At 55.3% G+C, this 23,596-nt stretch overlaps 1 protein-coding gene across 1 annotated transcript in view; it reads right to left on the bottom strand.

Moving 5' to 3' along the window:
- The window catches only part of CCDC33 (coiled-coil domain containing 33), a 100,574-nt gene that overhangs the window by 19,679 nt on the left and 57,299 nt on the right, over positions 1 to 23,596 (bottom strand). Inside the window, exon 12 of the mRNA XM_021693705.1 lies at positions 17,416 to 17,610. Within this exon, the coding sequence (XP_021549380.1) occupies positions 17,416 to 17,610 (195 nt within the window). The remainder of the gene's footprint in view (positions 1 to 17,415; positions 17,611 to 23,596) is intronic.

The raw sequence follows: 23,596 nt of genomic DNA, 5'->3' as shown, positions 1-23,596 counted from the left end.
GCTCAGATCAGAGCTGGCTGGGAGCAGGGAAAGACAGTGGGCCCCGAGTTTGCTCAGTGCTGGGTTCCAGTCCCCCCTCGGCTACTCATTATCTGTGTGGTGTTGGCCAGGGCGGTCCCGAACCTCTCTGAGCCAGTTTCGTGGTCTGTAAGACCAAGAGCCTGACCTTCCCCATCTCCCAGAGCTGTGGGAAATTTAATGAGCTTGTGGGTGCAAAGCTCCAAGCAGAGTACCTGGCGCATGAATAGCTCTGGGAATGTCACTCCCGCCTCTGTGTGACTCCTGGGGGCTCTGGAGGGTTGAATCCTCCTCTAAAATGAAAATGAGGCTCATGATGGAGATTGGCCATCCTCTGTGGAAGGCACCAGCCACCCAGATGACATCCCCGATGTGCGTCTACACCTTCCTGATCCTGCCCCGGGGAAACAGGCGGCTGTATTCTGCTGTACATGCCCCTCCCGTCCCAAGACCTGGGGCCAGAAGCCTGCGATCAAGGCAACGCTGCCCCATGCCCCCTCCCCACCCGCCTGCAGCCACCACCTCACTGAGAGGGGCCCAGCGCTCCTGCACCCGCTAAGCTGCCAATCGATTGAATCTGCTCCCATCCTCAGGCGTGCCATGAATTTTTCATCAAAGGCCTGTAGACTTTGGGAAACGCACAATTAGAAGCACCATCAATAATGTACCACGTGGAGGCATCGGCCACGCTCAGGCAGGCCCCAGACATGGGCGTCTTCCAGCCCTGCTCTGGTAGGGGGCAGGAGGGGCACCAAGACCCCTCAGGGGGTCTATCACTGGACACAGAGCAAGTGTGGGATGCTGACAGGGAGAGGACGCCATTCCCGAAGGGTTGAGCCGGCCCCTTGAAGTCCCAGGGGGACCTGCCTGATCTCAAAACACTTCATTTATAAAATGGGTGCTAAGGAGCCCCCCACCCCTGAAAATGTAGTGAGACACAGCCAGTATGTCAAGATTAGGGTTCTTTGTGGGGTGGGGGCCACCTTCCGTGGTGTCCAGGAAGCAGGGCAGGCAGCAGGTTGGATGGGGAGCAGGAAGAGGGGAGCACAGAGCCTCCTGGTGGCATTGCAGGGGGGCTTTATTCACCCAGCTTGGCAGTCAAGGTCCACCGTGATCCCAGCCCCGCCCTCCTCCAGCCCCACAGCTCAGGGTGGGGGTAAAGAGCAGAGGTTTGCAGTTCCTCCACCGACCGAACTGAGGCGCCCTCACCCTGTCTCTGCAGATCCATTCTTCAGAGCTGCCTCAGACAAAACCTTTTCTCGCCCTCCTTGGCTAGAAGGGATGGCGGCTTCCTTTTCTGATTTTCTAGAGCCTGCCTCAGTCAGGTAGTGACACAAGGGCTGGCGCTATTCTAAATACGTTATACACGTCCATCTAACTTCATGCCTCCGGTAACGCAACCAGGCAGCTGCCACTGTACCCATTCTACAGAGGCGGGGAGTGAGGCAGGAAGGGGTCAGAGCACTTGCCTCAGTGGCAGAGCTGGTTCCTGAGTCCAGTCTTCAGTCCCTGCTCAGAGCCCGGGGCGGGCCCTCCTGTCCCCAACTGGCCTTCCAGCCTGTGAGGGCAGGGCTCATGCTCTCTGCCGACTCACTAAGGCTGGGCCTCCCAGCTCAGTGGAACTCAGGGCAGGGCACACAGCCATCGGTCCCCACTGGCCGTTGGGCTCCCCCCACCACACACACGCAGGGTCCGGGCCTGGCTCCTACATTTTGAGGCTGTCCTGAACACAGCTCCTCAGGGCAAGAGACCTCTGGCACCCAGGAGGGGAGCAGAGATGGACTGAGATGGTCCATAGCATTGCTTCTGGCATGCTGTGGGATTTCTGCCCCCTGCCTAGCTGTGAGCCTCTGCTCCAGCCGAGGACGGGGCTTTTGGGCACCCGGGGTTCTGGGTCCCTGCACGTGGGCCGTGGGCCCTGAGACACTAGTAGCTGGAGGCCCAGCATGTGCCAAGTGAGCATGAGTACTCATTTCTAAGACCCTCTCCTAGCAGAGATGCCAAGAGTGGACCTGAGCCCACCCCCCTCCCCTCCCACCCCCTGCCAAATCCCAGCCCCCGTGGAGCCATCTGTGGCTGAGGACTCACGGGTTCCTGGGATGGGCCCAGGGCAGGGGCCGATTGGGGGCGGGTGGGCAGGGAGGTGGGCAAAGCCCCCTCCTCGTGTGCTTCCCCGGTAGTGTGCTGTGTGTGGTCCTAATGCATCTACCGCCCACCCGAGACTTCCATGACCCTATCGGCGGGGGGCACCTTCCATTTGTGGGGGACCGAGACTACTGTCCTTCCCCCAGTCCAGGCCAAGGGTGCTGGGGGCCCTCCGGTTCAACACACACTCTCTAGTAGCCCCATTTGGGCACCAGGGGCACAGATGTGACCAAGGCTTGGAGAGGCTAGTGTTGTAGTGGGTGTGGTAACAGGCACGGGGTGATGTGGTCCATCAGTATGGTAAGGGAGCCCCTCGGCGGGGCGCCTTCGCACCCTGGGGTGTCGGCAGAGGGGTGAAGGAGGCCATCCCAGAATGAGTTTGGGAATGGGTTTTGAAGGACGAGTAAGAGTTTGCCAGGTGATAAAGGAGTGAAGAAGGGGTGCGTTCCTGGCAGGGGCAAAGGTGTGACGGTTAGAAGCAGCCTGGCACCCGGGGGAAGTGTAGACAGACCGTGAGGACATGTGGTGAGGAGGGGTGGTGGAAGATGAAGCTGGCGTGGCTGCAGGGCCTAGTCATGGGGCATTGAATGCCAGGCCAAGGCCCAAATGTGGAGCCTGTTATAGTCAGGTGAGGTGGGCTGCGCTGGAGCTAGATACTATGAATTTCCAAAGATAACTTCCAGGAGAAGGCCTGGTTTCCTTGTGAACATGCCCAGCGGGCTTCACAGGTCCCCAGAGCCCAGAGAGGGTGAGAGGTTGCCCAGGCCACCCCCCCCCGCCCCAGCTCCGTCATGGCAGAGCCAGCTCAGCAGTCATCCCCCCGGGTCAGGAAAGCCAGGCCATCTCGAGAATCTGTGCCGAGAGCTGGAGGCACAGACCAGCAGAGCTGGAAGATGCTGTGACCCTTCTGGAGGCTAGAGTAGCCCTGAGAGGAGTAGGGTTGGGATGCCGGCTGCCAAGAGCTTTGGGATGGAGAGACAGCCAAGGGCAGGCATCGTTAGGATGCTGCCTTTTTTCTCAGTTGTCTGGGTGGGCCATCTGCCTGGCATCCTGGGGCCACCAGGCCATGCCCACCCCGCTCTGGGGGCTGCCCAAGTCTAGACCTCTGGACCCTCCCCCTCGGCCCTTGCTACTCAAGAGAAACAGAGACTTAGCAGGGGCTTTTCAGCCCCCTCCAACCCTGTGACTCAGTGATGTCACTGTTCTTGGAACAGGCACCTTCCCGACCTCAGGCTGTGGGAGCCAAAGCAGGGACCAGAACCAGAGCCCTGCCTCTCAGCCCCCAGGGGCAGCCAGTCTGCCAGGGGATGGCTTGACTGGGGTCTGGGGGCTTTCTCTGGAGGACAAGGCCCTGCCCGGAGGGGGTCAGGCTCAGAGGGATTCTGCCAGGGCCTCAACCGAGCATAGCTCCCCAGGGTGAGGAGGAAGGGGTGTGGAAGGGAGGTGAAGGAAGACAAGGTCTTGGCCGCACCTTCAGGAGGCCTAGACTGAAGGAGGAGACAGTGCCCCACCCTGAGGAGCCCCAGTCTGAGGGGGGGGTGCCATGTCCCTGCTCTGGAGCACAGCTGAGAAGGAGGCAGGACCCATACACGCCTGATAAGGACACATGAAAAGAACAGATGGTGCCAACAAGTGCAAATTAATTGAGCGAAGCCTGTGTACATAGGCGCTGTGAACAGGCGGCCTGACAGGCCTGGGAGAGGTTTGGGGGGGTAGAGCAGGGAGTGGGAAGAAGCTGTAACGAGCACTTACCGATGTCTCCCTGGATCTGCAGCCAGAGCACGGTTATTGACAAAGCCTGTCTATAAATCTCCCGACCACGGCTCCAGGAACCTTAATTACGGGGCCTCATTACCCCTCACACCTCTAGGCACAGGGGACCAGCTGGGCGGCTGCTGACACGGTGGCTGGCCCGTGACAGCCGGGCTGAACCCCTGCAGCAAGAGATGCCCCACTGGGATGCGTGGGGCGGGGGGGCACGGTTTAGAGTCCTGTGCCCTGCGGAGCTGAAGCAGCTCAGCCTCCAGGCCAAGGACACAGGGGTGAAGACTTTGGAGCCAGGGAGCGCAGGGGTTACACTCTGGTTTTCCCAGTTAGTGTTGACTCTGGAGAGCGCTTTGCCCCTCTGGGCCTCAGTTTCATCGTCTGTACAATGGGGAGAGGGCTGCGGTGAAGCTTAAGCAGGCCAGGTCTGTCCAGGGTCAAGCACAATGCCTGGCTCCGGTGTGTGTGTAACACACGCCCCTTCCCTCTCTCCCTGCTCACCCTGCCTGAAGCTCCCAGAAGAGCAAAGCAGCCCCGGGGGCCAGAAGCCGGCCTGGATATCACTTCACAGCATCTTATAAAGCCACTTTCTTCTTCTTTTATTGTTTTTATTTAAGTAGGTTCCACACCCAGCACGGAGCCCAACTGTGGGGCCTGAACTCACGACCCTGAGATCAAGACCTGAGCTGAGATTAAGAGGTGGAAGCTCAACGGACTGAGCCACCCAGGTGCCCCTCATATAAAGCCACTTTCTGACCAGAATGGAGCAAGACAAAAACAAGGCCACTCTGTAGTCACGTCTGAACACAGATAAAACAAAAACATTGTTCAAAGCACAAAAATGACCAGACAGCAGCCTTTCCTGTCCAAATTGAGTACCTGCTGCTTCTTCACCAAGGACAGTTTTAGCCCTGTTTTGTCCCTCCTGACTTCTGGGTGAGAATCAGCTCACCTCCTGAGCACATCCTACCAGAGCCGAACCCTGTGTCCTTGAAACCTCCCCTGAATCACCTAACTTGAGCCGAATCCTTTCTGTCCTTTCCAACACACCCTTCCTGATGCCTCCCCCCCACCCCACCCCTTGGCCCCAACGAATCAATAAACCCAACTCAGTTTGATTATAGGTGTGTTCTTGGCTGTCTTTGGCTGGAGGGGATTGGGATTCTAGTACAGAGCGCCGTCTCTTTAGATTCTTGTGTTCTCCAGGTGTGAATTCTAAGCTATTTTCAACCCCTACCCTTTTCATCATTTTTGTGAAGGTGTGTGTATCCCCTACTTCCCATTCTTTGTCCTCTCCTCAAGCCCCAGAGCTGGGCTGCGGGGTAGGGGGAGAGGTCCAGGGGGCCACCTGCCAGGTCTCTTGTGTGGGGGAAGGAGCCCCAGGCAGGACATTTGAGTATCTGGAGGGATCCAAGGAGGCTGAGACAAGCTTGAGCTGAGGGAGGGACAGTGGACAGAAGAGGGACTTGAGGGGGCTGGAGCTCCCTCTTTCTCAGCACTCACCTTAGCCCCTGGAAAGCCAGCACTGGGACAGTCAATGGAAAGGGAGGGTCTTCTTTTCCAAAAGTGCAGGCCTGGTGAGCTGGAAGGAGCAGACTCCCAGGGGCTTTCTGGAGGGGAGGCTGGTGTGGCTGGGCAATCCTGTAAGGTACTTGCAGTTTGGACATGTGTAGGTCCCCGTCCCTGGGGGCACACCTACTTTGTCCCTGCTGCTCCAACCCCATCTAGATTCTTCCTTAGGCGCCACTATATCCTCTCCTCACCCCCCATCCTCACTGGCTGGACATTTTCTGGCTTGTTTGTCCCTCCTGCCTTCAGCCTAGGCGAGACCATTCTCCCCAGCCCCGAGTTGCTACAAACTATACTCCATATCTGCCAGGCTTCACAAAGCGTTTCTGCTTTCAGACTCTTGGGCAATGCTTCTGGAACCCCATGTGTTACCCTTTGCCTTTGGAGACTAGAGCCTCATGGCGGTTGGTCCCCTTAGAGACCCTTCTCACCTGGCTTGTCACACGGCCTCTCCTGGCTACTTTCCTCCTCATGACTCACCCTCTCCCTTGAATTCTCCTGGGCCCAGACATTCACAACACAGGCAGCAGTGAGGGAAGGGGGCTCTCCCATCACCTGGGGTCCCCCCCAACTCAGTCTCCTGGGGTCCCTGTGCCCCTGCCCACCCTAGGCCCAGGCTTTGGTCTCAGAATCCAAATCCTGATTAGCCAGACCCTCTGCACTAAAGCCCATCTTCACTCCTGCCTCAGGACTCGCCTCCTAGGGTTTTTAAGCTCCCCTCCCACTTTTAAGGCCCAGGCCCCAGGCCCCTCCTGCTGAGATGCCAGTGAAATTCTCAGCTGGGTAGAGGACTTGGAGAGGTAGGGCAGAGACCCATACAGAGTGGGAATGGATTCCCCAAGGGAGACTGTCTGATAGGAAGGTCTTGGAGGGGCTAAGAGACATGGAATCTGGCCTCTGACTGCCCTCTCCCCTACACTGTCTTCTTCACCTTGATGTGAACGATAAGACACCAGAGGCCCTTCACAACTCATAGAGCCCCCTCCAGGCACCTCAGGATTTTTGCAGCCAGCCTACATCAGCCCATTTCATAGCTGGAAAGACTGAGCTTCTTGTAGGTGCTGGCTGGCAGCTGAGCAGAAAGCAAACTTCCTGTCTCTGATCCAGACCTGTCATCTCCCTGGGTTATGTGGCTGCCTAGGAAGGGGCACTTTATGCATTTCTTGGACACATTTACTGAGCACCTACTGTGTGCCAGGAACCTGGAGTGGGGGTGTGGGAGGGGACATAAGGCAGGCAGAGGGGAGGAGTCAAGGCTTGAAACTGTGAGTGGATACCATTAGGGTTAGGCGTGGGTAGAATATTCTGGGTTGGGGCATAGGCTTCAGAGGTCACGGAGGCCACCAGGCTGAGGGACTCATGCTGCAGGTGAGGGAGCCATGGACAGGTTTAGGGTAGGGGCCACACCTAGATTTGTGCCTTGGATAAGTTACCTGCTGCCTATGTCCTAGACCGGAGAGGGCAAGTGCGCAGGAGGGCCCCGTCGGGGCTGTCAGCTCCTGGTCTCTGAGCCAGCTTGCAGAGGGAGCCCCTCACCCATAAAGGACAGGGAGAGACCTTCTTCTTGGCCTCCATAAGGCTCTCCCCCACTGTGAGGCAGGGTTCCCCGCGCAGCCAGAGGAGGGACAGTGAGATGCCTCTAGTCTCCCCAAACCGTCCTCCGAGAGGATCCAGCCGCCAGGCCCTTGCCCTTACTGGCCCTTCCAACTCCCCAGACCACTATTCAGCCATCCCTAGGGTCCACCCTGCTGAGGTAGATTTGCATATCTGAGAGTGAAAAGCTGCTGCAGAAGCTTAGCACGTTGGGGCTACTGAGCCCCCCTTTTGTCTGTTTGAGTAAGAGCTGGCTAAAGGCTGAAGGATAATTAGTCCCCCGTGGGCAATGCTGTCCCCCCTCCTTGAAGATTTAAAGGCACAGCCCACCTACTCAGCCTGTTTCTCCTCCCCGAGGTCCCCCTCTGCTCCAGCCCCTCTCCTGCAGCCGCTCCCGCCCCCTCCACGCGGTCCTGGCGGCTGAGGAGGGGACGTCTGCCACTGGCAGGAGCCAATGAATGGGCATTTTATCTGATTAAACTGGGAGTGAACTGGCCCTTCTCTATTATCTTTGGGCCTGATTGGATATTTAACACCAAATGTATTGTGTGTGTGTGTGTGTGTGTGTGCGCGCGTGCACGTGCACAGACTGGGTTTTTCTAGTCCATGTCAGGAGGAAATTGGATTGTACTGAAAGGCATTTAATCGGAACTCAGGAGCACAGACTAACAGAGTCACTGCGCTGGGGGAGGGGCTGTTCGGCCCTTAGCCTTGGACAAGCAGGGCCCCTGCTTTGGGCCCTGTGTGTTAGAGGGTCCTGCTCTGGCCATTCCAGGGCTGCCAACTTCCCCATGGGCTGAGAATTGGTAAGGCCAAGGAGCTGCACCCAGCCAGAGCCTAAGCACCCTTCCAGACCGCAGCCCCCAGTACCTGGGACCCTGGAATTCCCTCCTATCCCAGGGCCTGTTCTCCTGAGGGCAACGTGAAAGGTCTCACATGGTCATTGGGCCCTTAGGGTATGGGACTGAAACAGCTTGGTTAGAGGTAAAGGGGACATCTCCTAGGATATGGGGGACTAGGGGCAGGGCCTGGTAGCTGCTCTCCCCATGTTGCCAGGGTCCAGTGTGGAATCTGGGGATTCTGAGATGTGGTTAATAAGGCATATTTGTGAAGGAAGAATAGAACGTATTTAATAGTTTGTTAGCTACAGCTTAACTGATGACTTATCGTTCTTTGGAGTTCAGACTTACGGTGTATAGACCTCTCCGCCTAGACTCCCAAAGGAGGGGACCTGCAGCCCCAGAGTTCTGTTTTGTTTTACCAGCAAACAGAGGCAGCCCTCCCACCCAGACAGATGGACTGGGAACGTGGTGAGTCAAGCTCACCAGGCTGTTGACTTGTGAGTCACAAGGCCAAGGTGGCTGCAGGAGCAGGCACAGGGCCGCAGACCCCAGACCTGTGCTGGACCAATGAATGCTCTCCCTCAGCTTTGCCCTAGGGTCCTGGGAGGGCTACTGAGTTTCCCGCACTTTCCCCAACTGCAAAGTTGGGATGATAACTGTCCCTCCTTCATCAGGTTGGTGCAAGGAGGCAATGAGATGATGGTGAAAGTTCTGGGAGCAGAGTAAGAGCTCAATAAAGATTGATGGATATAACTGGTATTATTAAAAGGAGGGCTAGGCTGGCAGTTTGCAGAAGGAATGGGCTCCATTTCCCAGGTGTCACCCCTGGTTCTGTAGTCCCTCCCACCCTCACCAATCGATGCTTCAAGCCCTCAGCAATTTACGGCCTCATCATCTTGGCTTTATTTACTGAGAGAGCTGCGCCTCTGCCCCCCTCCCCCCCCCCCCAGTGCTTAATCAGGAGCTGAGATGGGCAGTGATAGAGCGCGGTGCCAGCCGTCTTGTGAGGAGCAGAGCCAGAGGTCGTCCTACCTCCCTCCGCCTTGTTTGCCCGATGAAAGAGGAAACCATCAAGACCAGGCCCCTCACTCCACAGAGGGGAGGCTGGGGCCCCAGGAGGGGAGGGGTGCAGCCAGGGCAACTGCTCAGGTCAGCGGCAGAGTCAGAACCGGACCCAGGTCTCCAGGTGCCCCTCCCAGCCCAGGCGCCCTCGGCTGGTAGTTTTCTCGCTCTTCTGGGGAGCCTCCGCTCCAGCGTGCCCCTCACCCACATCTCCAGCCTGATCTCTGGGTGCTGGGGGCAGGCCCTGATTTGGCCAACCCTCTGTCCCATCCATCCCTTTAGTTCTCACCTCCACGCCCTAAGACCTCCTCATCTCTCACTGCAGGAATACTCTCCTCATTTTGCAGAAAAAGGAACACGTCCTAGCTTGAGGACTAGCCTGGAAGGAAGGGACTAGCTTGAGGGCCCCACAGTGGTTCTTGGTGAAACCCCAGGCCAGGGTCCCACCTGGAAGAGAGATGTGGAGACAGACAGACACACAACGTAAACTCAGTAGATTCCTCTTACAGGAACAAGTTCACTAGCCTAGACTTCTTTTCTACAGCAAACCAAAGATCTGTCATGGTTTTCATACTAACAACCACTGATGACTGATATCTGGGGCAGGTGGGGTGGGGGTTGGGCCCGTGCCCCCACAATCTCCTGAGCAGACTGCACCCCAGTCCTGGCCACCCTCCTGCATGGATCCCTGATGTGTCTCTCCTGCTGAACTGGGGCTTCCTGAGGACAGGGACTTTTGTAGGGAGTTATCTTTATGTCACTGTCACTGAGCTTGGGTATGTGCTCCCAGAGAAGGGTCAGCGGGGAAGGCCCAGGTGAGGTATGCTGCTCCCCTCTTCCCCACCCCTCCCTGGTTCGAAGGGCCCACGAACACGGCGACTATTAGTATGCCTCCTGCAAAGTGAAGGCCCCCCTCAGTTCCCTCTGCACTGCCATCCACTCTCTTATTAATCCTCTCCAAGGCCTCAACGGTTGGTACGGGGAGAATATTCCCTCCACTCAATAGAAGAGACAGGCCCAGAGAGGTAGAGTGATTCACCCAAGGTCACACAGTTCTTGAGTGGTGGAGATGGAACTCAACTCTGCATCACCTGCACAGATGAGAGGGCTCTGCAGGGCAAGGTAACAGGGTATGGTACACAGAACATGCCCAAAAAGCTGGCCAGATGAATGAATGAATGAATGCCTGTGTCTGACTACAAAGTCAACGGGGAAGGAGAGAGGCAGCTCGGGGTCCGTGGGGGTGGGGGAGCACTTGACATTTGTTCTCTGTGTCCCCTTCTTGGCTCCTCAAGCACTCTCATTCTTGGGGCAGCCCCTGGGGCTGGTGCCCCCTTTCCCACCAGCCTCCCCATGCTGTCTCACCCCTGGGCTGGGAGGCTTTCTCATCAGAAGTGTGCCTTCCCTTCAAGATCCAATCCCTAATGTCTGTGGGGCCTGCGACAGGGACATAAGGAGAGGCTCTCAGCGTGTGCCACCCTCCCTCCCCAAAGGGCCATCCCCTGGGCCTAGCCGGGCTTCTCCCTGAAAGTACTCCACTCTGGGGAGGACAGACTTTGGGAAGAGGTCTGCGTGGTTCTCAAGAACAGGCTCAGGTCCATCTGAATAGGGAATCCTGGGGTCTTGGATACCCAGAAAGTGATCTAGAATTGTGGGTCTTGGGATCTAGTGCACATTTACCCAGCCCCACAGACCCTTGCCCTATGGGGAGAGATGAGTATGGGGGAAGGCCAGGAAGGACCTGGTGAATCATCAAAGGAGGGTACCCCCCCATCTTGTCTAATAACCCTGTTCCAGGGGCCCAGGGGCCATCATCTCCTGGGGCCAAGGTCACTTGCCCCTCTGGTCAAGTTGATCAGGAAGACAAGTCCACTCCAGCAGCCAGTGGCTTTCCCTGGCTGGGCAGCATCGGGCTCCCCACCTGCTCCAGGGACCAGGCAGGGGGTGGTGCGCCCGCAAGTGTGTGAGTATGCGGAGTGGGGGAGGGCAGCTGGCCTGCGGGGGGGCCTTGCTCAGCTCTCACACACACCAAGAGACAATAAATCGACAAACACTTAATCTCTCTGCAAATTGAAACGGAGCCGTAAATATCTGCTGCATCCCAGCAGCTGAGTTATGAGTCTTGTTTATTAATCTCTTTAGTCCCAGGTGATGGATGGGGGAGGAGAATGGCCCACCAGAGACTCCAAGGGCGGGGGCACAGAGGGGAGAGGAGTGGGCCAGGGGTCTGGGAACGGCCCGTCCAGAGAAAGGGTCAGAGGGCGGAGGTCTGCAGGACTCGTGCCTCCCCCCACCCCCCACTTCCCCCTCCTTCTCGAAGGGCCCATGAACACAGTGACCAGTCCTAAGCCTCCCACACAGTGGACAGCCCTTCGGTTTCCAGCGCACTGCTATCTGCTCTTGTTAATCCTCCTTGCAGCCTCAAGAGGGGGACAGGGGAGAGTATTCCCTCCACTTAACAATGAGGAGACGGGCCCAGAGAGGTGGTGTGACTTTTCCAAGGTCACACAGCTCTTGAGTGGTGGGGACCGAAGTCTGCTAGGGCTGTATGGAGAGAAAGGGAGGAGGCGCTGTGTGGGGGGGGGGGAGAACAGAGCACCTATATGATGGTCTCCTTATTGCTTCCTCCCCCCCCCCCTTCCTCAAACGCTTGTGAGCTTGCCCTCTCTCTCTCTCTGTGTGTGCATGTGTAGGAACTGGTGGAAGAAGAGAAGGACAGAGTCAGGAGCTGGTGAGGGGCTCAGCTGAGCCCGGGAGCCGTGACGGTTGCACACTCCAAGATCTGTGTTTGGGACCCGCTTGCCCCCAGTGCCAGCTGCTGGGCTCACTGCTGAGGGGCCACAGGAGTGCAGGGGAGGAGCTGGGGAGGGCTGGTGTGGGGTGGGTGTGATAAGGCGCTTGTGTGATGAACATACGCCCCTTCCTGGGCCTCTGGCCAGGTGGACAGGACAGGGGTGCTTGCGGAAGCGACGGGACAGAAGACGGACCTGGCAAACCAGGGCCACGGGCACCGGGCAGTGGAGCTGGGGGCTACAGACAGTGGGGCGCTGGAGTGAGAGGGACAAGGAGACAGCCATGTTTCGGGAATGTGTCAGGTGGTTTGTGTGGCGTGGCTGGGAGGGGACACCCAGTCAGGTGCATCGGGTTGGAGGCTGTTGAGGTAGGCGCCAGATGGCTGTATGTTCTCTCTCCCTGTCTCACTGATTCTCTTGTGTTTTCTCTGCCCCTTGTGGCCCAAAGTATCGGAGCCCCCTGGTGGGGCTCTGCGTCCCAGGTTGGGCTCAGTGTCTCTCTGGCTCCTGGGGGCCAACCCCAGGCTCCTGGGCTTTGTGACGCCATCACCCCAGACGGCCATTCCTGTAAGTCACCGTGGCTCGCAGTGTCATACTCAGGTAACCACCAGGTGGTGCCTTGGGAGCGGGGCCGGTCTGAGCTTCTCAGCCTCACCAGCCTACAGACCTCATCCTGGTGGGGGTGGGGGGGTGGGTGAGGGCAGGACCAAGGCTCTGGTCACAGCACAGGAGCCCCGGGGGGGGGGGGGGGGGCTCCGGAACATCTGCTCCAACCTCCTCTGCTGTCAGAGGAAGGAACTGAGGCCCAGAGAGGGGAAGGGAGTTCAAGGTCACTTCAAGGAGATGATGAGAGCTCTGTGAGAGCAGGGGACAGTGTGGAGTTGGGCAGGATGGGCAGAGGGTGTGTGCCCTGTTGCTGCAAGGCTTGGGGGGAGGGCCCACGCCACGCAGGGTGACTCTCTTCCTGGTTCACCTGAGTCTGTCTCTGGGTTAGCACTGCAAGTCCTACGGCTCAGGGACTCCTTGGTCCTGGGCAAACAGGGATGGCTGGGCACCCTCAGGCCACTCCCAGCAGCCACGCAGGACCACGCTCCCAGGAATCTCTGCTACACCGCCAGCAACCCCCCCGCCCCCGCCCCCCCTCCCCCCGCCCCAGCTTATGAAGGTCCCTCCTCTGTCCCATCTGGTCCTATGGAGCTGTTAGAGCAGGTAAGCAGCTCTCCTGTGTTACAGACAGAGAAATCAAAGCTCAGGGACACAGTGCTCAGAACCACCCCGGGGAAGGCGTGGCAGAGCCAGCCCCTCTCCACCAGCCTGGGGGTTCCCTGGGCTAGGAGGCCTGCACTCCAGTGGTCTGAACCCCACCTCTGCTGCTGTGTGATCTGAGAGAGGTCACAGTTCCTTGGGCCTTCCTTCCTCTCCTCGCCCATGAAATGGGGCCCCCTTTCTTGGGGAAATGGTGTCCCGAGGAGCTGAAGTCAACCTACCACCCTTAGGAGAGGTCAAATGGGGTGGTACAGCGGGGGAAGTGATGTTAAGGAAATGAGGATGAAGGGATCATTCTGGGGTCCAGCAGACTTCAGAAACGGAGAGAGACAAAAGCTGTGCTCAGAAGGGGGCTGGCATATGGGGATAGGGGAAGGGGAGAGATAGAGGGAGGGGGGAAAGGCTTTCAAAGAGAGAATGAAAGAAATGAGTTATTCCAGTGTGGTGAGGTTGGAAAAACTCCACTGAATCTTTAAACAACCCTTGTCAATTATTCATCTGCTGGTATGAGGGCCTCTGGTCTGCCACAAATCTCCACTGAGAGGAGGGAGGGAGGGAAGGGGGGAGGGAAACAGAGTCAGAGAGAGAGAGAAAGCCAGAGAATCAGAAAGAAATTGAGAAAACCAAAGAAAGGCAGAAGCAGGGAGAGGCAGAAATGGGGGGTGGGGAGAGAGAGAGAGGGAAAAGGAGGTGTGTGGGGGGCGAATGGAGGAAGGGAGCCAGAGAGAAGAGGATAAAGACCCTGTGCTAGAATTTCTGCACTACAAACAACACTGAACACACACTTCTTGAATAGCAACTGAGTACTTCTCCCTCCTCCAGGAAGCCTTCCTTGCTCCTCTCTCTCTTTCCTGAGGACTCACTAGGTGTGCCCGGCAATGCTGGGTAAGCGTGGCACTTAAGAAGATAAAGGGTCTCGGCCATGCCCCTTTGCCACTTATCCCTCACCAAATATTTCCTGTGTGTCTGCTCGGTGTCGCTCTGTTGTTTCCTGGAGTGTAGCTCGCTCCTGCCTGCTGAGAAAGTCCAGGGCTCAGGGCCTTGGCCTCTTCCTCCCCGATCCTTCCCCCTGCAGAGTTGGACACAGCACTGGGCACCTGGCAGGGGTGGGGGCTTCTGGTTTTCGGGCAGGCTGGAGGAATTGCTGAGGTTGCTGCCCGGGGAATGTGGAATCCTGGCACAAGGCAGGTGCTTGATAAGCCCTCTGTGAATGGAACCAACCCCTCATCTTCCCTGCTCTTGACATTGCCTGGCTCAGCATGAGGTGGACTTGGGGAGGGGGGTTATGGGGGTGAAGGGGAATGCTTGCAAGTTGTTTAATGTTTGGGAGTTACCATGTTCAAGACGACTCTTTAACGTCACACTCTTCACACTCAAAAGCCCACCTCTTCCAAAAAAGACTCTCTGGGTTGCTCAGAAGGGAGGTGGAGGCTTCCTCCAGCCCTGCCAAGCCCTACATCTGACCCGAGACCACATCCGCGGACCCTGGTCCCAGGGGGTCCACTCGGGACAGGAGCTTTGCACCACATGGACAAAGTGGCACCTGAAAGTCATGTGTTAAAACCAGTCTGAGATGGAAGAACTGGCTGGACCACAGCTGGGAACAAAGGTGGACCCAAGGGTGCATTAGGGGAAGGGAGCCTGGTGGGGCTCATGGCGGCTACAGAGCTGGGACTGGCCCCTGGGGCAGAGAGGGTACAGACCCCGCGTCCCCTCCACTCCCTTCTCCCTTCCCAAGGTGCTCTTTTCTCCAGAAAATGCTCAATTTCCTATTAAGCCAGAGTAGGCTCTGGAGGGACTCAGAGGTAAAATTGTCTCTTGGGCTCTGGGGACTGCGCTACAAGACCAGACAGACAAACACACTCCAGGAATCTGGTGCAGCTGAGGGGCTCACAGTCTGAACGCAGAGGTGGGGAGAAGAGGGAGGCAGGTCATCGCTGGCTCAGCACTCAGCCACGGCCATGTCACCGGGGGCCCGCTGCCCTGCCCCCAGGCTCTGCTGCTGACCGCATGCCCAGGAGTCACACACTGTGAAGGTGCCATTGCCACCCAGATGTTCCAGTGGTGGCCGAGTATCTTCTGCTCTGTGACTCTGTCTGCAGCTTACCCTCTGTGTGTTCACTCCCATGTTCTGTGTTCACGTGTCCTATCATCAAGTGCTGTGGAGTAGTATTGTATGGTGGGGCTCTACTATGCGACTCTACTCCACCACTCCCTGCCTGCATTCTCCTGCTTGTCACTTTGTCTCTTGTTTGCATGGGCTCATTTATTGCTATATAATTTTGTGTGGTTGCTATGGAACAGTGACCCATTGCTACATGGCTACCTGTGATTTCACGGAGCTGCACATTGTTGGTACCCACCCACGTTCTATTGCTTGGGACGGGGCTTTGCTGGCCATATGGATGTCTGGGTCCTGCCCTGGTCCTTGAAAGCTCTGGCGAGTGGGTAGGAGCTGGAGCTGGGGGCTGGGTTTCTAGGACCCAACTGGGACAAAGGATCAGAGGTGGGAAAAGCCAGATGGTAAATCTGAGCTGAGAGAGAGAGAGAGAGAGAGAGAGAGAGAGGGAGGGAGGAAGGGACAAATGATGGGTTGGGGGACTGAAGGCAGGGTTGGGAGGGAAAATGGAGTGGAAAGAAGAATCAGGCACCAGGAGGGGACAAGTTGGGCCTGACACAGGGATAAGGGCAGGCCCAGTGTACTGAATACTGCATGAGTGTCTGAGGGACCCAGTGCTATCAGGTTGGCTCAACAGTGCGGGGCTGGGCACGCAGGCCTCCGCAGCTACCTGTTTTCATCTGGTTATAAGCAAGACAGCATGGGAGAGTGGTGTCAGGAAGCCTTGGGCAGGGTTACCCCACCTTAGGGCTTCCTCATTGCCACCCTTCATCAATTAGGAGACTGGATTAGACTCCCTCTAAAGGCAGACCACACTGTCCTTGGCCCAGGGGTTTCATCACATGGCCCAGTAAGTAAGTATTTACCACCATCTTGCCAGGTGCCCAGGAAGGGGGAAGGTAGAGGGACCAGCCCACCGACAGGAGTGCTAAGTGATTTCCAGAGGGGGCATGCTTCTCTGGACGCATGCACCCAACTCACAGCTGCTCTGATAGCCTGTGGGTATAGGGGATCCCTAAGCCCCCTTGTACACCTTCAGAGCCTTCCAGAATCTTGTCTTAGTGCCCTTGGGCCACTTATTTCTCCTCCTCCCCTCCGTTGTTCATAATGGTTATTCGGCCTCTTGCTCAAGAACAGTTCCTGCTCTTGGCTAACATGCTGCAGGCTGTACAATCTCTTACAGTTGAATCCTTACGAAAAGATGAAGACTGACCACAGGCACTATTCATGCTGCAAAGTCTCCAAAGACAAGGTCCGCATGTTCATTTTTAACCCAGTTGAGAGCTAAGCTTGCAAGTTAGCCCTGAGCTCTGCTTTCCCAAGGGGCAGAGGTGAGAGAAGGGGGTGTAGAAGGTGGCCCATGGGTGCTCTGGCACCTGCTCTGGGGTGGGCAGGCTAAGTCCATGTGGGAGCGTCCTGGGCACACCCAGCAGACAGCAACCCTTCCTATTAGTCTGATGGCACATGTTCCAGAAATGTGCAGAAGTGCCAGGGGAAGATACAGAGGCCGTCGGTGGAGAAGGGCAGATTCTGAGAGGGGCAGCCCCAGGGCTTCCCTAGGGGCCAGTGGCCTTGGCTGGGGCCTTTCCTCAGGATCTTTCTGAGCAGCGTTCCCCATGGGACCCGTTGTGGAAGAAGGGAGGAAGCCACACATGAATTCACCCCTGGTACCCAAGTGGGGACTTCGACTGGACTGTCTTTTGGTGGCCTGTTCTTTATCTCTCTGCATTAAGGGGCCAGGACTCAGCACTGACCCCTCGCCAAATTAAGCCACCACCTTGGCCACCTTTACCAACCCTTTCCCAGCATCTGGTCAACTGCAGCTCCCATGACCAAGGACACAGACCCTGTGACCAAAGACGGTATCCTCTTTTCTTTGAGCCCCAATCTCCTCTTTGAGAAATTAAAACTAATGACTCAGAGGGGCTTCCCCTTACCCATGGGACGTGCTCCTGAGAAAGTTCTGGGTTGATCTCTACTTGAGTCAATGGATCCCTGTCTTACAAGTGTTGCAAGGGTTTGCTTTGAAGGAGATTGTGTGGGAGTTCCATTCGAAAGGTGAAGAAACTGTAAAATGAAGAATCCACACCTTCCACCAGTTTAGCTTGGAGGTAAGTCACAAACAGAGTGTGCCTGAAGGGAGGTCTCCTTGCCACCTGAGGAGTGAACTTGGTGACAGTCAAACCCTTTCCCCGTGACCCCTGTCCCCACTCTTCCTCTCCCAGCACTGGGTGAAGACACTCACCATTTCATGGGACATCTTGGGTGCCTGAGGCTCTATCTCTGTTTCCTGAGAGGTAGATGTGCTGGAATCCATTGTAGAGCTCACCGTGGCCTTGGACCAGGACTCACGGATGGTACCCAGCTTCTCATCTAAGATCTTGGGGTCCAGGATGGGCAGAACCTGGCTGCTGTTTGGTGTCAAGAAGTTTTCCGGCTTCTGGGAAGAGAAGGTGCAAAGAAATTTCTCTTTCTACCACAAATGTCTTTTCTAGACCCCCGAAGCCTCTCCTCTTCATGGCTCAGGAGGCCCTGCATGCCTGGCTCCTGTCTACCACCTACCACCTGCCCCCTTGCTCCCTGGGGCCTTACCACACTGTCCTTGGCATTCCTCCGACAAGCCAGCCTTTCCTGCCTCAGGGCCTTTGCCCCTGCTGTGCTCTCTGCGCAGATAGCCTCATGGGTCTTTAGAGGGCTGTCCTCTCCTCATCATTCAGATTTTAGCCCAGACGAGAGACCCTGGCCTTCAAGAGAGAGGCGCATCCTCTCTAAAGTCACCCCTCCTCCAATATACACTGTATTCACATTATCCCATTTTACTGTTCATAGTACTTAACTCTAACAGAAAATTAAACTCGCAAAAACTGATTTTGCTTGTTTACTGTCTGCCTCCCTCTGATCCTCACACTACAGCGCAAGCGACATGTGAGTAGAGACTTCGTTTATCCCCAGTGTCTGCCTCATTGTTACATGCTCAATAATCTGTTTGTTGCAGAAATAAACAAACCATGCCATCCAGGACTCTCACATTTGGTGCAGTAACAAGAGCCTCGAACATCGCCATGCTCCTTTGACATCCTTTGCTGGGAAGATTCCTTTTCCATTCCATGTCTGCTGTTAGCCTCCCATCTATCACCTGTTAAACAGTCTCCTCTCTCTCTGCTCTGCTGGGCCTCCTCCTTGTGCTTCCAGGTTCTTTTTCCTCTTCTCTTCTCGCCTTGACATGACTGCAGCTCTCATCTCTGCTGGTCTAGAACTCAACCGCACTCAGATCCCAGCTTCTCTAGGAAATCTTGATGGCCTCCACCCACACTTGCTCAAAGCTTTTCTGGGATCTTCCAGCCCAGCAGCTGGCTCTCTCTGCTCTCACACTGTTGTCTAATTCCAGGCTCATTTGCCATTTTTGTTTTTCTGCCCAAACTTTAAGTTCCCTGGGCTTAGGGACATGTGTGATGCTCCCTTTGAGGAGAGGTTACTTTAAAGCTCTCTTGGAAATCCATGGTTAGTCCTAACACGTGCATGTTGTTCAAAGGCTGTAGGGACCTCAAAGATGACCAGCTTCTATCCTACATCAGTTGTTGGAATTCTGTCTCGGCCACATAGCAGATAAATATGCCACCATCTGTGCTAGAAGCAAACAGAGCAATGGGCACAGTGCCAACCACCACAGGATGTGCTCAGGGTTAGAGGTGCCTGAATGTCTGACCCTGAACAAACAGAGGAAGAACAAAGTATGCGTGGGCCTCCCTTGAAGTGGATATTCTATATAAAAACCCACACATATGAACTGGAAGAATCAGGATAAGGACCCTTCACTTTACCACTTGGATCTTTTAAATAATGATTCCTTTATCACCTTTTAAAACAAAATTTTGTATGCAGAAGTTCATGGGGTGCCTAGGTGGCTCAGTTGGTTAAGTGTCCGACTCTTGGTTTTGGCTCAGGTCATGATCTTACGGTTGTGAGCTCGAGCCCCTCATCAGGCTCTGTGCTAGGTGGGGAGTCTGCTTGAGATTCTCTCCCTCTCCCTCTGCCCCTCCTCCCCCTGCTCTGTCTCTCTCTCTCTCTAATAAAATAAAAGCCTTTAAAAAATAAAATTTGGTATGCAGAAATTCATTAACATGAAGTCTTTTCAGGCTTATGTCAGTAGAGTAAGGGATAGTCATGCAAGGACAGAGGTATCTAGTCCAGTCTGGGCCTCATCTCCCACCTACTCTGTGAGATGGGTACAAGGACAGATGATTCCAGAGAGAAAGCAGCTATATAAAGATTCTTGGAATGAGAAGAGGAAGCATTGGGTGACCTTGAGGCTGATTTTGGCACCTATTGTACTTCATAACCAAAACTCCTGAGCCTGTTTTGTCCCTGGGCTTTAGGCATGGTTATCTCTCTCACCTGCCTCTCCCAGTGACTACGGTTTAGGGAGGGTGAGATTCATTGAGAGGCTCCCCACTGAACACACCAGTGGCTCTGTAAAACATCTGAGTCAGGTGGTTTGGGGTTGTCTTATTGTCTCTGCATTTTAGATAGGAAAAAGCACCACATGCGTCTCCTGCTCAGAACAGCTGAACACCAGACTGGCTGGAGCAGGAGAACTATAGAATGCATACTGGATGGATGCGTGGGTAGATGGGTACAGGAGAGAATGAAGGAAAGAACAGCTAGCCGGGGCAAAGATGAACTCCCTATTGACCAGGTGGCCCCTGGGACTGGGGCGAGATGCTGATTCAGGACCTGTAATGACATCTCTCCTCATTTCCAGGCAGAAAGCCAATCTCGCTGCCCTGGATTTCATAGACTGCCATCTAATCCAGTTAAGGGAGGAAGTGGAAGTAATGAAATCAAGGGAGAGGTCTCCAGAGGTGCCCCATCAGCTCTGAAAGCAGGGACACACTGCAGAGGGAGTCCCTTCCCCCACTGCCTGTCTCCCTCACATCTATCCTGTGTGGGCCCAGCACCAGCTGGATAAACTCAGTGACCCAGAGCTGACATGTCCGGGGCCCCTGATCAGAGCTGGGCACTTACCAGGTACTAAAAAAATTTTTTTTTTCAAAAGAAAGGCAGTTCATCACATGTGGTGCCTCATTTAGATGTGTCTGGTGTCTTGGAAGCTTGACTAGTCTACATTCTCCTACAACTGGACCTTGAGAAGTTATTTGGAGGTTCTAGCTGGGGAGAGCAGCTACTCGTACACCCTTGATGGAAGAACAGTCTTATTCTATCTACAGAGCACAGCTTCGGGAAGGATGCATGCAGAGCAGTAAGGGAGAAAGGGGACACCTGCTTAGCCAGCCAGACCAGCTGAATCAACCCTGGTGATCAATGGGGTGAGAGATGTTGCAGCTAGATCACCCTCACATACACTCACCAGGTACTTTTACGTGGATTCGGAAATTTATTATGTATAATTCATTTAATTTTTCATCACAAAGATAAGATTAAAATGACACTGACCCCTGAGTCCAGACCAGTGACTTCACCTTGTCAATCTCTGGTAGGCAGGTTGTGGGGGGAGGATGTTCTCAGAAGCAGGGAAGGAAAGGCAGAATATTTATGGATGTCAACTCTTCTGCTCCTTCTGACCCCTAGCTGCTCTTCCTGGGGCCCCTGCAAGACTCAGTGGATCTACTCTGCTCTGCCCTCTCCGTGGCTGGCCCTGGGCTGTATCTGTTCCCACAGCTGCTTCATGCTAGTACCTCCCCACCTCCCACACCCATCCTTGCCAGACTCCTGCCCACAATTCTAATCCCCTGATCTAATCAACTTTGCCAGAATCCATCCTGGTTTGGGAGTTGGAGGCAAGTGAGCCGGTGACTTTTATAGAAAAATCTTTAGATTCCCATACAGTAGAAGCCCCAAAGGGAGGGCCAGAGGCAGTTGCTCTTGTCATGTGAGGTAAGGAGGCTCACAATACCCCACACAGTGCCTAAATTCTCCTTAACATAGCCTATTCAGACTGCTCAGCTTCAGTCTGCCCACGTTGTGGGGAGGCAATTGTGCCCTCTCTTCCTTGCTTCTCATGGGAAAGGAGCTTGTCTGGGGTTACAGGAAGGGGCAAGGCTGATTGAAATGGTGGGTGGTCAGGGTGGAAGATGGGGGAGGGGGATAATGCTAAAATGAGGATGAAGAGAGGGTAGGGCCTTGGGGACTAACTCCTCCCTATTTAAGCCCAGGCTTACCTAGCTCTCCTCCTTTTTTCTAGGTGGGGGTGGAGGCTGCTAGCCCACCCCACAGGCCTGCTTGTTTGCTTTTCTACTTGGCAGGCCTTGCCCTGATGGCTGAGGCAGCTTGGGGCTGACAAGTGGCCCCTCCACTCTGTGGTTCCGTGGCTGCAGCATGTCCTGCTTCATTAGGGCTGTAATTGGAGACGTACCTTGAAAGCTCAAAGCAATGCACAGCCATGTACTGGCTCAGACTCGCTGCGCAGCCCACCACTCCTTGTGCTGCCGCAGCTGCCCCACACCACGTGAGTATCATGGTGGAGAGCAGACTCCCCTTCCTCATGCCTCTCAGCCCTTTGCTGTTGCCTGCAGAGGGCAGTCTGTTGAGACAGACCAGGCCAAGAGCATCACAGGCTCGAGGCTTCTTGGGTCACCTGTTTCCTCCTCCTCCCCTAACATCTTCTGCCTCCCTCCTACCCACTCCATCCCCTAGATCCCTGATCATGCAAAATGCAACAGTTCCAGCCTGCCCCGGCAATTACAGACTAGCCAGGATGCAGCTGCTGTCCTTGGTGCTGAAAGAGCCCGCCTTCCGGCCTGCCCGCCTCTCGCCCCGCCCTGAGCCTTCTCGCGGGAGCGCACATGCTCTTAATTCAATTAGCTGGCCCTGAACCCTCCCCAGGGAACCTGGAGCGGAAACTGACAAATTCTGTTTAACAAAGACATTTGTCCCCCGCCCCGCCGGCCTTGGGCTCTGCCCGCCTGTATCCCGCTCATTAGGTATCTAACAAAGTGCATCCCAAGAAATCTGCTTCCAATCGCTAGTAATTCAGGAGGCCTGATGCAATTTTCTCCCTGATAAGGGTGTCTCGCCCGCTGGCAAGCACCATAATGAGCCCTGTGTAGCAGCTCCCCGATCAGTCACTGCTTTGTCATTTCCTGTGGCCCCAGTTGTAGGTTCTTATCTCTTCAGCTGAAGGCGAGGCTCAGAAAATGGGGGCCCTGCAAGAGGGCTTGCTGCCTCCCATGCATATCGCAAGCCTCATTATGGCATCCTGCATGGTCTTGCAGCTGCAGTGGGGCTTGAAGCTCTGAGTCTGTCTGCCAGCAAAGAAGGGTCTGAGTGTTAATCCTCATTGGGGCCATATTTCGTTCTCCAGAAAATGGTTTCAGAGGGTTAATCTGAAAGCAAGTTGCAGGGTCAGGGGAGGGGTGCCAGTGATAAGGATATTTAAAAATTCTGGCAAGGATTTAGTATTAAATAGAGCCTTGCCCATAGCTCACTAGTCTGTGGGCTCACTCTTGTTAGTTTGGAATCTGGGCTTTCTGCATTTAATCTTTCCAATTGGGTCCCCCCATTTACATCTAGAGAGAGCTTTCCAGCATATAGGTCAGATCACGTCTTACTGCAGCCCAAAGACCTTCCTTAGCTTCGAACCACTTTGAACCACTGCCAAAGTCTAAAGCCTGAATCCTGGCATCCAGGCCCTCCATGGTGTAGGCCCCAACTAACTCTCCAGTCTCACTCCCCACAACAGCGTCCATATGTCCCATGTGCTTCAGATACGGTCATGCCTCCATTTCTTTGCATCTGTGATTCCTTCTGCCTGAATCACCCTTGCTTTGCCAATTTTCAAGCCACTCTTTGAGGCAGAGTTCAAACCATTTTTCTCTGTGACTCTTCCCCTGACCTTTGTATGCCCAAAGCACTTCAACCAGAACGCTTAGCAAGATGGGTGGTAACGATCTGTCAGGGTGCTTTACTGCTTGGCACAGGTTAGGGATCCAAAGAATGGCTAATGAATTCATGCCTGAATGAACTTGGGTGGAGCTGGGGTGCATCTGGTTTGGCTGAAGAGAGGTCTAGGCTATGGTAGGGTGGCTTTGAGATGGGGAGAAACCCAAGCCCCCTCTCTCTGAATAGTTTGGAAGTTTTGCCCTCTCTCCTCCCCTCCCCCTTCTTCAATCCACCAATTGTGCATTGGGCTCACGGGAGAGCAGAGCAGGCCAGGGGAGGGTCCAGCTGCCTTAGCCATCTCTGTATCCTGACTCAGTACATTCCATCTCTGGCTGGGAGTCACGGACTCACATTCTCAAGGCAGTGGAGTCCTGTGGTTGGTGAGGCATCTGGAATGAGCCTGCAGTATGGCTCTTGGTCCAGCCCGGCCCACTCCCAGGGCAGGAAGCAGGTCTTCACTTCTCCTCCACAGCCCCCAGCTCAAGGCAGGGTACACTGGGGACTTCAGCAAATCTGGCCTCTAGAGA

This window comes from Neomonachus schauinslandi, chromosome 9 (genome assembly GCF_002201575.2).
Source record: "Neomonachus schauinslandi chromosome 9, ASM220157v2, whole genome shotgun sequence".
NCBI classification, from domain to species: Eukaryota; Metazoa; Chordata; class Mammalia; order Carnivora; family Phocidae; genus Neomonachus; species Neomonachus schauinslandi.
The sequence above is the reverse complement of the archived record's forward strand: the minus strand, read 5'-3'. Positions and strand labels throughout refer to the sequence as shown.